Genomic DNA, 12,888 nt, shown 5'->3' on the forward strand with positions numbered 1-12,888 from the left:
TACACAGGGGATGGCAATTCCACTGTCCGGTTACTGCTGGTCTCATACCAATAGTGTGGGAAGACACAGTATGAGGCAGGGAGTTCACTTGGATGTAACACAGCTGTAGTGGAAATGTTTGTATCAGGATTCTATACTTCTGTACAACCTGACATGTCTAATACCATTCTGTTAAATGACAAGACCAATAAATATTATTATCACCACCACTGCTACTACTATTACATCCAGGTAACAAAGAAAACACACACAACAATATATAAATATTTATTTATAAAAAAAATCTGTAAATACAGAAGCAAACTGGCCTTTCAACACATGCAAAATTATTGCACAGAGCTCACAAATGTGCTCTGTGTAAGCTACATATGCTTCTGGTAAAACTTTACGGATAACAGAAATCACACTTTAAAAAAAAGAAAGAAAACATCACAGATTGTCTTTATGGTAACAGTGGAGAGGCACAAATTTTACATCACAGTTTTGTACACTGGCTTAAAATTGGGTAGCACAGAGTTTCAATTATTCAGTATGTTCCTTAGTAAATACAAGTCAGACATTTGTACTTTCCTGTGCCTCGTAGTTTTGGTTTCCACTTGTTTTTAACACGCATGGAATGGTCGTCGAGATATGGTGAACTACCGAACTAGTGATTCTGGCCACATCATAAAGAAATAGCTTTTATTACTTAGGAACAAGATACCATCCACAGCACAAAATGCTATTTGGGGTAATTGACACAGACACACTTTCCAGTTGCAGAAAAAGCATCCACTCCTGTCCTTTTTCTGCGCGAATATAGGCTTAGCAGATACCTGGACTGTCGGTGTGTGTGTGGAAGACTGCTATGTCGGGGTCTTCAGTATCGCAGGTAACGAGGACGTCACGGAACTTGTCCAGAAGCTGGAGCAGTGTGGATCGGCGCAGGTTCTCCTGGTACATGATCTCTTCCAAGTGGTGTTCTCCACGCAAATAGCCTGCCCTGTCGACAGAAAACCAAGTGTGATGTAATTCTGTTGATTTCTCTGCACTTTATGTCAATCTGAGATCAATTGCAAGCATTCCTATTAGGCCTAATCACTGCTCAGATCATATGATCTTTGATCGTGATAGCCTAAACTTTTGTGTACTGAAAGTTGGGTTTCATATAGCGCTACTGATAGCTCACTTGTTTGCATAACAGAACAATGGTGTGGGGGATCTCAAATAACACATGTAGCTCCAAACTCAAAACATGTCATCATACCAGACATTCTTGAAAAATAAATCACAAATGGCTGTTGTATGATCCTTTTATAGTACTACTGGTTTCCAAATATTCGAACTGCATCTTCAGGTACATCTAAATAAAGAAAGATAGTACATGAGTGATTTAGAATATAAAACTTACAAATTCCTTTTTAGAAATGGCAAGAATCTACAGAGAATAAAACATGATGCTTGATATATGATGCGTAACTGACAAAAGCAAATACAGGGCTATTACAAATTATTGAAGCGATTTCATAAATTCACTGTAGCTCCATTCATTGACATATGGTCACGACACACTACAGATACGTAGAAAAACTCAAAGTTTTGTTCGGCTGAAGTCGCATTTCAGGTTTCTGCCGCCAGAGCGCTCGAGAGCACAGTGAGACAAAATGGCGACAGGAGCCGAGAAAGCGTATGTAGCGCTTGAAATGCACTCACATCAGTCAGTCATAACAGTGCAACGACACTTCAGGACGAAGTTCAACAAAGATCCACCAGCTGCTAACTCCATTCGGCGATAGTATGCGCAGTTTAAAGCTTCTGGATGCCTCTGTAAGGGGAAATCAACGGGTCGGCCTGCAGTGAGCGAAGAAACGGTTGAACGCGTGCGGACAAGTTTCATGCGTCGCCCGCGGAATTCGACGAATAAAGCAAGCAGGGAGCTATTTTCATCTTTCAACAGGATGGTGCTCCACCGCACTCCCATCATGATGTTCGGCATTTCTTAAATGGGAGATTGGAAAACCGATGGATCGGTTGTGGTGGAGATCATGATCAGCAATTTGTGTCATGGTCTCCACGCTCTCCCGACTTAATCCCATGCGATTTCTTTCTGTGGGGTTATGTGAAAGATTCAGTGTTTAAACCTCCTCTACCAAGAAACGTGCCAGAACTGCGAGCTTGCATCAACGATGCTTTGGAACTCATTGATGGGGACATGCTGCGCCAAGTGTGGGAGGAACTTTATTATCGGCTTGATGTCTGCCGAATCACTAAAGGGGCACATATCGAACATTTGTGAATGCCTAAAAAAAACTTTTTGAGTTTTTGTATGTGTGTGCAAAGCATTGTGAAAATATCTCAAATAATAAAGTTATTGTAGAGCTGTGAAATCGCTTCAATCATTTGTAACAACCCTGCATAAATACAGTAGTCACTTATTTTCAGATCATTTACATGAAAAATGTTGAACGCATTGCATGTCCCAATATTCCCAGTCAAAATGGCTATAAAAGCAGGTCACCTCAGAATGGACAATAAAGTTGTAGAACAAGGGAAATGGGCTTAAAGATGTACAGTGATATTAAATAGTAGTTGCGATCAAACGACAAGACAGAGTGAAAGGCACAAAAAAAGCACAACAGAATAAAATCAGAATTGAGAAACAAATGGTAAAGAGATGCAAAATAAATAAAACGACTCATATCGGAACAGAAGTTATGCACATCGGTAAAAAGCATCACAGGTAGCTGCTAGCAGAATACTGAGCATGTGCGCGAGTGACAAGTAAACAGTGGACACGGCTTACCCAGAAGAGAAAGAAAACTGTAAATAATTTCAATTTGGGGAGGCATCCTGAAAATACAAATAGAATGTTAAAAAGTATGGTAATTACTTGGTGGGCTAGAGGTAGCATCTCTGATTCATAATCAAAATGTCTTCGGTCCCGTGTTCGAATCCTGCTACTGCTTAAATTTTGATTAATAATCAGCACTGGTGGCCGAAGGCTTCTGGCCTAAGAAGTCACCCTCATTCTGCCAACGGCCTTATCAAAGAGGGCGGAAGAGCGGGCAGAGGTTCAGGGCACTCTCTTGTCCTAGCGGTCGAAACTGCCCCTAAAGGCGGAAGAATCAGCAATGATCAATAGCACGACGATGCAGAAGGAAATGGAAACAACTGCATTAAAGACATGTAAAGTGTATCCACAGGACATGTGGCCTGTAACTGATTAAGTGTCATGATGATCTCTCCATTGGCAAAAGATTCTGGAATAGTCCTCCATTCAGATCTCCAGGACGGGACTGACAACAGGGAGGTTACCACGAGAAAAAGATTGAGTAAGCAACGGAAGTATAATGTTCTAAGAGTTGGGGCATGGAATGTCAGAAGCTTGAAAGTGGTAGGGAAACTAGAAAATCTGAAAAGGGAAATGCAAAGACTCAATCTAGATATAACAGGGGTCAGTGAAGTGAAGTGGAAAGTAGACAAGGATTTCTGGTGAGACGAGTATAGAGTAATATCAACAGCAGCAGAAAATGGTACAAAAGGAGTAGAATTTGTTATGAATAGGAAGGTAGGGCAGAGAGTGTGTTACTGTGAACAGTTCAGTGACAGGGCTGTTCTTACCGAAATCAACAGCAAACCAACACAGACGACAATAGTTCAGGTATACATGCCGATGTAGCAAGCTGAAGATGATGAGATAGAGAAAGTGTATGAGGATATTAAAAGGGTAATACAGTAGTTAAGGGGGATGAAAATCGAACAGTCGTGGGAGACTGAAATGCAGTTGTAGGGGAAGGAGTAGAAGAAAAGGTTACAGGAGAATATGGGGTTGGGACAAGGAATGAGAGAGGAGAAAGGCTAATTGAGTTCTGTAACACATTTCAGCTAGTAATAGCAAATACACTGTCCAAGAATCAAAAGAGGAGGAGGTATACTTGGAAAAGACCATATGATACGGAAGATTTCAGTTAGATTACATCATGGTCAGACAGAGAATCCGAAACCAGATACTGGATTCTAAGGTGTACCTAGGAGCAGACAGACTTAGATCATAATATAGTAGTGATGAAGAGTAGGCTGAAGTTGAAGACATCAGTCAGGAAGAATCAATACGGAAAGAAGAGGGATACGGAAGTACTACAGAATGACATGACACAGTTGAAGTTCTCTAAGGCTATAGATACAGCAACAAGGAATAGTTCAGTAGGCAGTATAGTTGAAGAGGAATGGACATCTCCAAAAAAGGGCATCACAGAAGTTGGGAAGGAAAAAATAGGTACAAAGAAGGAAGTACAAAAAGGTCACTGAGGAATAAAGTAAATAGGAAGTACAGGGAAGCTAAGATGAAATGGCTGCAGGAAAAATGTGAAGACATCGAAAAAGAAATAATTGTTGGAAGGACAGACTCAGCTTACAGGAAAGTCAAAACAACCTCCAGTGGCATTAAAAGCAAGGGTGGTAACACTGAGAGTGCAACGGGAATCCCATTGTTAAATGCAGAGGACAGAGCAGAGAGTTGGCAAGAATACACTGAAAAGCCTCTATGAGGGGGAAGATTTGTCTGATGTGATAGAAGAAGAAACATGAGTCGATTTAGAAGAGATAAGGGATCCAGTATTAGAATCAGAATTTAAGAGAGTTCTGGATGACTTAAGATCAAATAAGGCAGAAGGAACAGATAACGTTCCCTCAGAATTTCTAAAATCATTGGGGGAAGTGGCAACAAAATGACTATTCACGTTGGTGTGTAGAATGTATGAGTCTGGCGACATACCATCTGACTTTCAGAAAAGCATCATCCACACAGTTCCGAAGCAGTCAAGAGCTGACAAGTGAGAGAATTATCACACAATCAGCTTAAAAGCTCATGCTTGAAAGCATCCAAGTTGCTTACAAGAATAATATACAGGAGAATAGAAAAGAAAATTGGGGATGCACTACATGACGATCAGCTTGGCTTTATGAAAAGTAGAGGCATGAGAGAGGCAATTCTGATGTTGCAGTTAATAATGGAAGTAAGACTAAAGAAAAATCAAGACACGTTAATAGGATTTGTCGACCTGGAAAAAAAGTTCGACAATGGAAAATGGTGCAACATGTTCGAAATTCTGAAAAAAGTAGGGGTAAGCTATAGGGAGAGATGGGTCATATACAACATGTACAACAGCCAAGAGGCAATAATAAGAGTGGACAACCAAGAACGAAGTGCTCGTATTAAAAAGGGTGTAAGACAAGGATGTAGCCTTTCCCCCCTATTGTTCAATTTGTACATTGAGGAAGGAATGATAGAAATAAAAGAAGGGTTCAGGAGTGGAATTAAAATTCAAGATGAAAGGATAGCAATGATACGATTCCCTGACTACATTTCTACCCTGAGTGAAAGTGAAGAATAATTACATGATCTGCTGAATGGAATGAACAGTCTAATGAGTACACAGAATGGATTGAGAGTAAATCGAAGAAAGACGAAGGTGATGAGAAGTAGTAGAAATGAGAACACCGAGGAACTTAACATCAGGATTGAGGGTCACAAAGAAGTTGAAGTTACGGAATTCTGCTACCTAAGCAGTAAAATAACCAATGACAGATGGAGCAAGGAGGACATCAAAAGCAGGCTAGCTATGGCAAAAAAGGCATTCCTGGCCAAGAGAAGACTACTGATATCAAATATTGACCTTAATCTGAGGAAGAAATTTCTGAGAATGTACGTCTGGAGTATAGCATTGTATGGTAGTGAAACATGGACTGTAGGAAAACCAGAACAGAAGAGAATCGAAGCTTTGAGATGTGGTGCTGCAGGTGAATGCTGAAAATTATGTGGACTGATAAGATAAGGAATGAGAAGGCTCTATCCAGAATCGGAGAGGAAAGGAATATGAGGAAAACACTGATTAAGGAGAAGGGACAGGATGATAGGACATCTATTAACGACACGAGGGAATGACTTCCATGGTAACAGAAGGAGCTGTAGAGGGCAAAAACTGTAGAGGAAGACAGACATTGGAATACATCCAGTGAGGATATAGGTTGCAAGTGCTACTCTGAGATGAAGAGGTTGGCACAGGAGAGGAATTAGTGGCGGGTCGCATATAACCAGTAAGTTTAGTATACATTGCAAATGACAATTCCTATTTTGCAAAATTTGAATCTCTTACAATTATTTGAGGTATGGCGGCAACTGCCAGTGACAGTTCTCACCAACATGCATCAGATCCATTCCATTAAGTCTTGTTTTATTTGTTTTGTATCTCTTTACCATTCTTTTATCCATTCTAATTTTCGTCTATCTCACTTTTCTGGCACTTATGACTACTTAAATCTTTTGAGTGCAGCTACTATTAATATCTCTGTACATCTTTAAGACCCTTTTCCTTGTTTTACAACTTATTGTCCTTTCAGAGCTGACTTGCTTTTATGGTCGTCGTCCTCATTCCACCTGTTTTAAATTATGACTTTCATCACTATTTCAATGAATTTATTATAACCTGAATGGGAATTATGGGACATCCAATGCAATCAACTGTTTCATGTAAAAGATGTGAAAATAAGTAAGCTGACTACTATATGTAAAGTAGATTTTGTCAATTCGACATCTTGTATCACATCATAATTTTTTCTCCCTAGATTCTTGCCGTTTAATAAAAAAAAAAGTTAAGTAGTAATTCCTATATACCTTATGTACCACTATCAATTAAACAATGGAAAATCCAAGATGAAATGCAACAATATTATGAAAGGAAAAGTTGCTACTCACGATATAACGGAGATGCTGAGTCACAGATAGGCACAACAAAAGGACTGTCACAAATAAGCTTTCGGCCAGCAAGACCTCCGTATAAAAAAAAGCGCGCGCGCGCGCACGCACGCACACACACACACACACACACACACACACACACACACACACACACACACACACACGGTGTGGTCTTATTTTTGACGAAGGCCGAAAGCTTATTTCTGACAATTTTTTTGTTGTGCCTATCTGCGACTCAGCATCTTGCCATACGGTGGGTAGCAACTTTCCCTTTCTTAATATCATAAACTACTCTTCTTTATTTAGATGTATCTGAAGATATTATGAGGGTCACTGCAGAAGTCATGGCAACTATTCTTTGTCACAAAAGTGGCAACATATTAAAAAATTCTGGAATACACAAATGGAAGGTTAGTTCTTATGTAACCATTACACGTAGGAAGATTGATGAACCCACACTGCCATAAAGAGACAGCACGAGAAAAATTATGAAAAAAAGTTTGTCGGGGCAAATGTGTCAGTTGCAACAGTAGATCACAAAGTACACTCATTCCATGGCGTCAGGAGTCTCCCCAAGAAGCCACAGTAACATGACATGACATGACACAACATGGCAGTCCTTTCCAGGAGAAAAAGCCATTGTGTGGAATACACTTTGGAACACATGAAGATGTTACCACAGCAGTGATGTGTGAGATGCGACCATTCGCTCATCTTCGACAGGGTTGACAGTGTGTGATGGATTAATTGGGAGACCGTTTTGAGGGACTCTAAGATGTCACAAGCCTGTGATCCTGCCGTGTACTATTGTATACTGTTGCAATTGAGAGTAAAACACATTTGAAATGACAAAATTTGTTTCTTATTTTTCCTTTTCCTATATCTTCACGGCAGTGTGTGTTCATCGACTTCCCTACAAGTAATGTTTACATATGAACTAATCTTTTATTCGTATATTTCAGAATTTTTTAATTCGTTAACATTTTTGAGGCAAAAAATAGTTGTCATAACTTCTGCACTGGAATTCGTCAGTAGGAAAAGGGAGAAAAGGAAACATAGTAGGTGAATATGGATTGGGGGGAAGGAATGAAAGAGGAAGCCGCCTTGTAGAATTTTGCACAGAGCATAACTTAATCATAGCTACCACTTGGTTCAGGACTCATGAAAGAAGGTTGTATACCTGGAAGAATCCTGGAGATACTAAAAGGTATTAGATAGATTACATAATGGTAAGACAGAGATTTAGGAACCAGGTTTTAAATTTTAAGACATTTCCAGGGGCAGATGTGGATTCTGACCACAATCTATTGGTTATGAACTGCAGATTGAAACTGAAGAAACTGCAAAAAGGCGGGAATTTAAGGAGATGGGACCTGGACAAACTGACTAAACCAGAGCTTGTACAGAGTTTCAGGGAGAGCATAAGGGAACAATTGACAGGAATGGGGGAAAGAAATACAGTAGAAGAAGAATGGGTAGCTCTGAGGGATGAAGTAGTGAAGGCAGCAGAGGATCAAATAGGTAAAAAGACGAGGGCTAATAGAAATCCTTGGGTAACAGAAGAAATATTGAATTTAATTGATGAAAGGAGAAAATATAAAAATGCAGTAAATGAAGCAGGCAAAAAGGAATACAAACATCTCAAAAATGAGATCGACAGGAAGTGCAAAATGGCTAAGCAGGGATGGCTAGAGGACAAATGTAAGGATGTAGAGGTTTGTCTCACTAGGGGTAAGATAGATACTGCCTACAGGAAAATTAAAGAGACCTTTGGAGAGAAGAGAACCACTTGTATGAATATCAAGAGCTCAGATGGCAACCCAGTTCTAAGCAAAGAAGGGAAGGCAGAAAGGTGGAAGGAGTATATAGAGGGTTTATACAAGGGCGATGTACTTGAGGACAATATTATGGAAATGGAAGAGGATGTAGATGAAGATGAAATGGGAGATAAGATACTGCGTGAAGAGTTTGACAGAGCACTGAAAGACCTGAGTCGAAACAAGGCCCCGGGAGTAGACAACATTCCATTAGAACTACTGATGGCCTTGGGAGGGCCAGTCATGACAAAACTCTACCATCTGGTGAGCAAGATGTATGAGACAGGTGAAATACCCTCAGGCTTCAAGAAGAATATAATAATTCCAATCCCAAAGAAAGCAGGTGTTGACAGATGTGAAAATTACCAAACTATCAGTTTAATAAGTCACAGCTGCAAAATACTAACGCAAATTCTTTACAGACGAATGGAAAAACTGGTAGAAGCGGACCTCGGGGAAGATCAGTTTGGATTCTGTAGAAATGTTGGAACACGTGAGGCAATATTAACCTTACTACTTATCTTAGAAGAAAGATTAAGAAAAGGCAAACCTACGTTTCTAGCATTTGTAGACTTAGAGAAAGCTTTTGACAACGTTAACTGGAATACTCTCTTTCAAATTCTAAAGGTGGCAGGGGTAAAATACAGGGAGCGAAAGGCTATTTACAATCTGTACAGAAACCAGATGGCAGTTATAAGAGTCGAGGGGGCATGAAAGGGAAGCAGTGGTTGGGAAAGGAGTGAGACAGGGTTGTAGCCTCCGCCCGATGTTATTCTATCTGTATATTGAGCAAGCAGTAAAGGAAACAAAAGAAAAATTAGGAGTAGGTATTAAAATCCATGGAGAAGAAATAAAAACTTTGAGGTTCGCCGATGACATTGTAATTCTGTCAGACAGCAAAGGACTTTGAAGAGCAGCTGAACGGAATGGACAGTGTCTTGAAAGGAGGATATAAGATGAACATCAACAAAAGCAAAACGAGGATAATGGAATGTAGTCAAATTAAATCGGGTGATGCTGAGGGGATTAGATTAGGAAATGAGACACTTAAAGTAGTAAAGGAGTTTTGCTATTTAGGGAGTAAAATAACTGATGATGGTCGAAGTAGAGAGGATATAAAATGCAGACTGGCAATGGCAAGGAAATCGTTTCTGAAGAAGAGAAGTTTGTTAACATCGAGTATAGATTTAAGTGTCAGGAAGTCGTTTCTGAAAGTATTTGTATGGAGTGTAGCCATGTATGGAAGTGAAACATGGACAATAACCAGTTTGGACAAGAAGAGAATAGAAGCTTTCGAAATGTGGTGCTGCAGAAGAATGCTGAAGATAAGGTGGGTAGATCACATAACTAATGAGGAGGTATTGAATAGGATTGGGGAGAAGAGAAGTTTGTGGCACAACTTGACTAGAAGAAGGGATCGGTTGGTAGGACATGTTCTGAGGCATCAAGGGATCACCAATTTAGTACTGGAGGGCAGCATGGAGGGTAAAAATCGTAGAGGGAGACCAAGAGATCAATACACTAAGCAGATTCAGAAGGATGTATGTTGCAGTAGGTACTGGGAGATGAAGGAGCCTGCACAGGATAGATTAGCATGGAGAGTTGCATCAAACCAGTCTCAGGACTGAAGACCACAACAACAACAACAACAACTTCTGCAATGACCCTCCTATAACGTTTGCATTATGGTAGAAGCATTATGAGACGTGATGGATCAAGTATACAGGTATATGAGGAGTTTATGCCCCAATTTACAAGTAATATTATTTCGTTAAGTGAAGAAAAGCATTGAGATACTAGCTATAGAGATAAGCAAGCCTGTCATGTTCCATAGGCTACCTATACTACGTTAAAGCCACTAAAGCTAATTAGTAATTACTTTCATGGGAGAGTAGTGTGTTCAAGAATATAACTGTACTTTTGCATGTCACCGAACACAGGAACAATAACACAGCCGAGATATATAAAAAGATATGGCATAGCACTAGAACAAAACCAAAGAATAAACACATCGTAAATAACCTTCACAGAATAAACACCAAAGTCCACTGTGTGATGTCGTCGTGTCACCAAGCGGTTCCTACAGACACCCCCCTCCCCCCTGTAGAGTGGAGCTCCGGGCACATAAGGATACTTGTATTTTATAATTCTGCCCGCCCTAGAGCACTTCCCTGAGAATGGTGGGTCTTCCCGTGTGGTTTCCTGCTTCTGGCTTGGTATGTTGCTCTCTTCTGGCAACACCTCTTCATCATTTTGTGTAGGCGGCAGTTCTTCACTGGTGTCACGATTTTTTTCGGCAGCTGGTGGCCACATGTGCGCTGGTTTAACTCTCTTAATGGAAACTGTTTGGCGCTTCCCATAATGATTTATCTGCAGCGTATGTTCACCTCTCTCGAGTACTTTATACGGCCCAGTATATGGTGGCTGAAGAGGTGTTCGTACAGCGTCTGTCCTCAGCCATACATAAGGGCAATTGCTAAGCTGCTGGTAAACGAATGGTGTGTTGGTGCCATGTCGAGAACCAGGTGTCAGTCGTAGCTGTGCCATGTGGTTGCGGACTTCCTTGTAAGAAAATAATGTATGTCGCCCACTGTCGCTTCCGTCGGTTCAACAAGAAATTTTGCCAGCAGCCTGAGGTTCTCTCTGTAAACCAGTTCAGCCATGGATGCACCTAGGTCTGATTTGCAGGCAGTTACGAGACCTACAAGCACCACTGGCAATGCTGAAGTCCAGCTGTCCTTATGGCACAACAATGCTGTCTTTCATGTCCTGTGCCACCACTCAACCATGCCATTACTCGCTGGGTGATAAGTGGTGGTGCGGTGATGGCAGGATCCACTGAGCTTGGCTAATTGTTGGAACAAAGTGGATTCAAATTGTCGTACTTGATCGGTTGTCACATATAGTGGACATCCAAAATGGGAGCTCCAAGAAGCCAAAAATATTCGAGCTGCCGTCTCTGCTGAAATGTCCGATAGTGGAGAACCTTCTGCCCATCTTGTATACCGGTCCACCAATGTTGACAAATACTTGTAGCCTTCCAAAGGTGGTAGAAGGCCCACAATGTCCAAATGAACGTGGGAGAACCTCTTTGTTACCGAGGGAAAATCTCCAACTGCTTTATGTACATGCCGTCCAATCTTGTTCCTTTGGCACAGCATGCATGTTGTTACCCAACCGCGGCAATCCTTCCTTATACTCAGCCAGACAAAATGTTCCGTGAGTAGTTTGATAGTCGCTCTGCTACCCGGATGACTGAGTCCGTGTATGCTGCCGAAAACCTCTTCTGCTGTCGAACATTTTCACTTATGGAGATTTAAAGATCAACAGGATGAGCTCCAACAGACTCCGCAAAACATTCATGGACATTACGCACAGCTATAAGATATCACTATCGATTAACACTGCTACAAGGGCAACATAGCATTGAGTTTGAATCATTGACCAGTAAACTGCCATAGAGAAAGAAAGTTGTCATATTGTTGCAGGTAACTATGACCTTTCAGAGCGTTCCACTAAGATCTTAAAATTAAACATTCCTGTATAAAATAAAACTAAAACAAAAAGGATTTTCTCTAAGCTGAAAAGAGTTGAATTTGCCATGACGAACAATGAAACTTGGGAAGAAGTGTACACAGAGACTAGCACATATGGAAAGTTTTCAAAGTTCATATCAATATTTAAATTCAAATTTGAAGAAGTATTTCCAAAAGTACTACGAATCATTAAAGCACAAAGCAAAATACACCACGTTACCAAAGCAGGATAAGGAAATCCTATGTAACTCTTAGGAACGTCCATATTCACTTATTATGTACATACAGCAAACGGGAAGTGTAATGCTTCCGCGTCAGTACAAAAGCAGAGCTGCCAACTTGCCTACAGAGCCGTGCCAGCAGCCGCAAGTCCTCGGGGTTGGCAGCTGCCGGACATCGCAGCACGGCGGCTCTCTCGTCGTCAGTCAGCTCTGCGAACGGTGGCTGGTCCACCACGGGGGTCAGGAGGTCTGGGACCAGGCTGCCGATGCCCTCGTCACTCACAGTTGAACTCAGGTCACTCTCGTCCGGAGTCCCGCGGAAGCTCCCTCCTCCGCCTCCACTACTGCTTCCCGCCTTAAACAGAGGGCCGGTCGGTTTGAAAACACTGTCCCTCACTCCCTCCTTCATCTGAGGTTGGTTGCATCTCCTTGGTAAGATATTTAAAACAAAATCTGAATCTAATGATCATGGAAATGACAGTGAAGGATGGTGAGGCTAAGTTGGACATACTACCAGACATCCCTCTGTAACAGAAATACATTTCTACAATATTAGGATAAGGACAGACTGCTCTCAC

General features: G+C 41.1%; 1 protein-coding gene across 3 annotated transcripts in view; it reads right to left on the reverse strand.

Moving 5' to 3' along the window:
- Positions 1-252: 252 nt before the first annotated feature.
- The window catches only part of LOC124717047 (GATOR complex protein NPRL3), a 108,491-nt gene continuing 95,855 nt past the window's right edge, over positions 253-12,888 (reverse strand). For all 3 annotated transcript variants that reach the window (XM_047243721.1, XM_047243719.1, XM_047243718.1), the window contains 2 exons: positions 12,433-12,665; positions 253-982 (listed from right to left, as the gene is read on the reverse strand). In XM_047243721.1, the coding sequence (XP_047099677.1) occupies positions 805-982; positions 12,433-12,665 (411 nt within the window). In that variant the 3' untranslated portion in view covers positions 253-804. The remainder of the gene's footprint in view (positions 983-12,432; positions 12,666-12,888) is intronic.

This window comes from Schistocerca piceifrons, chromosome 9 (genome assembly GCF_021461385.2).
Source record: "Schistocerca piceifrons isolate TAMUIC-IGC-003096 chromosome 9, iqSchPice1.1, whole genome shotgun sequence".
NCBI classification, from domain to species: Eukaryota; Metazoa; Arthropoda; class Insecta; order Orthoptera; family Acrididae; genus Schistocerca; species Schistocerca piceifrons.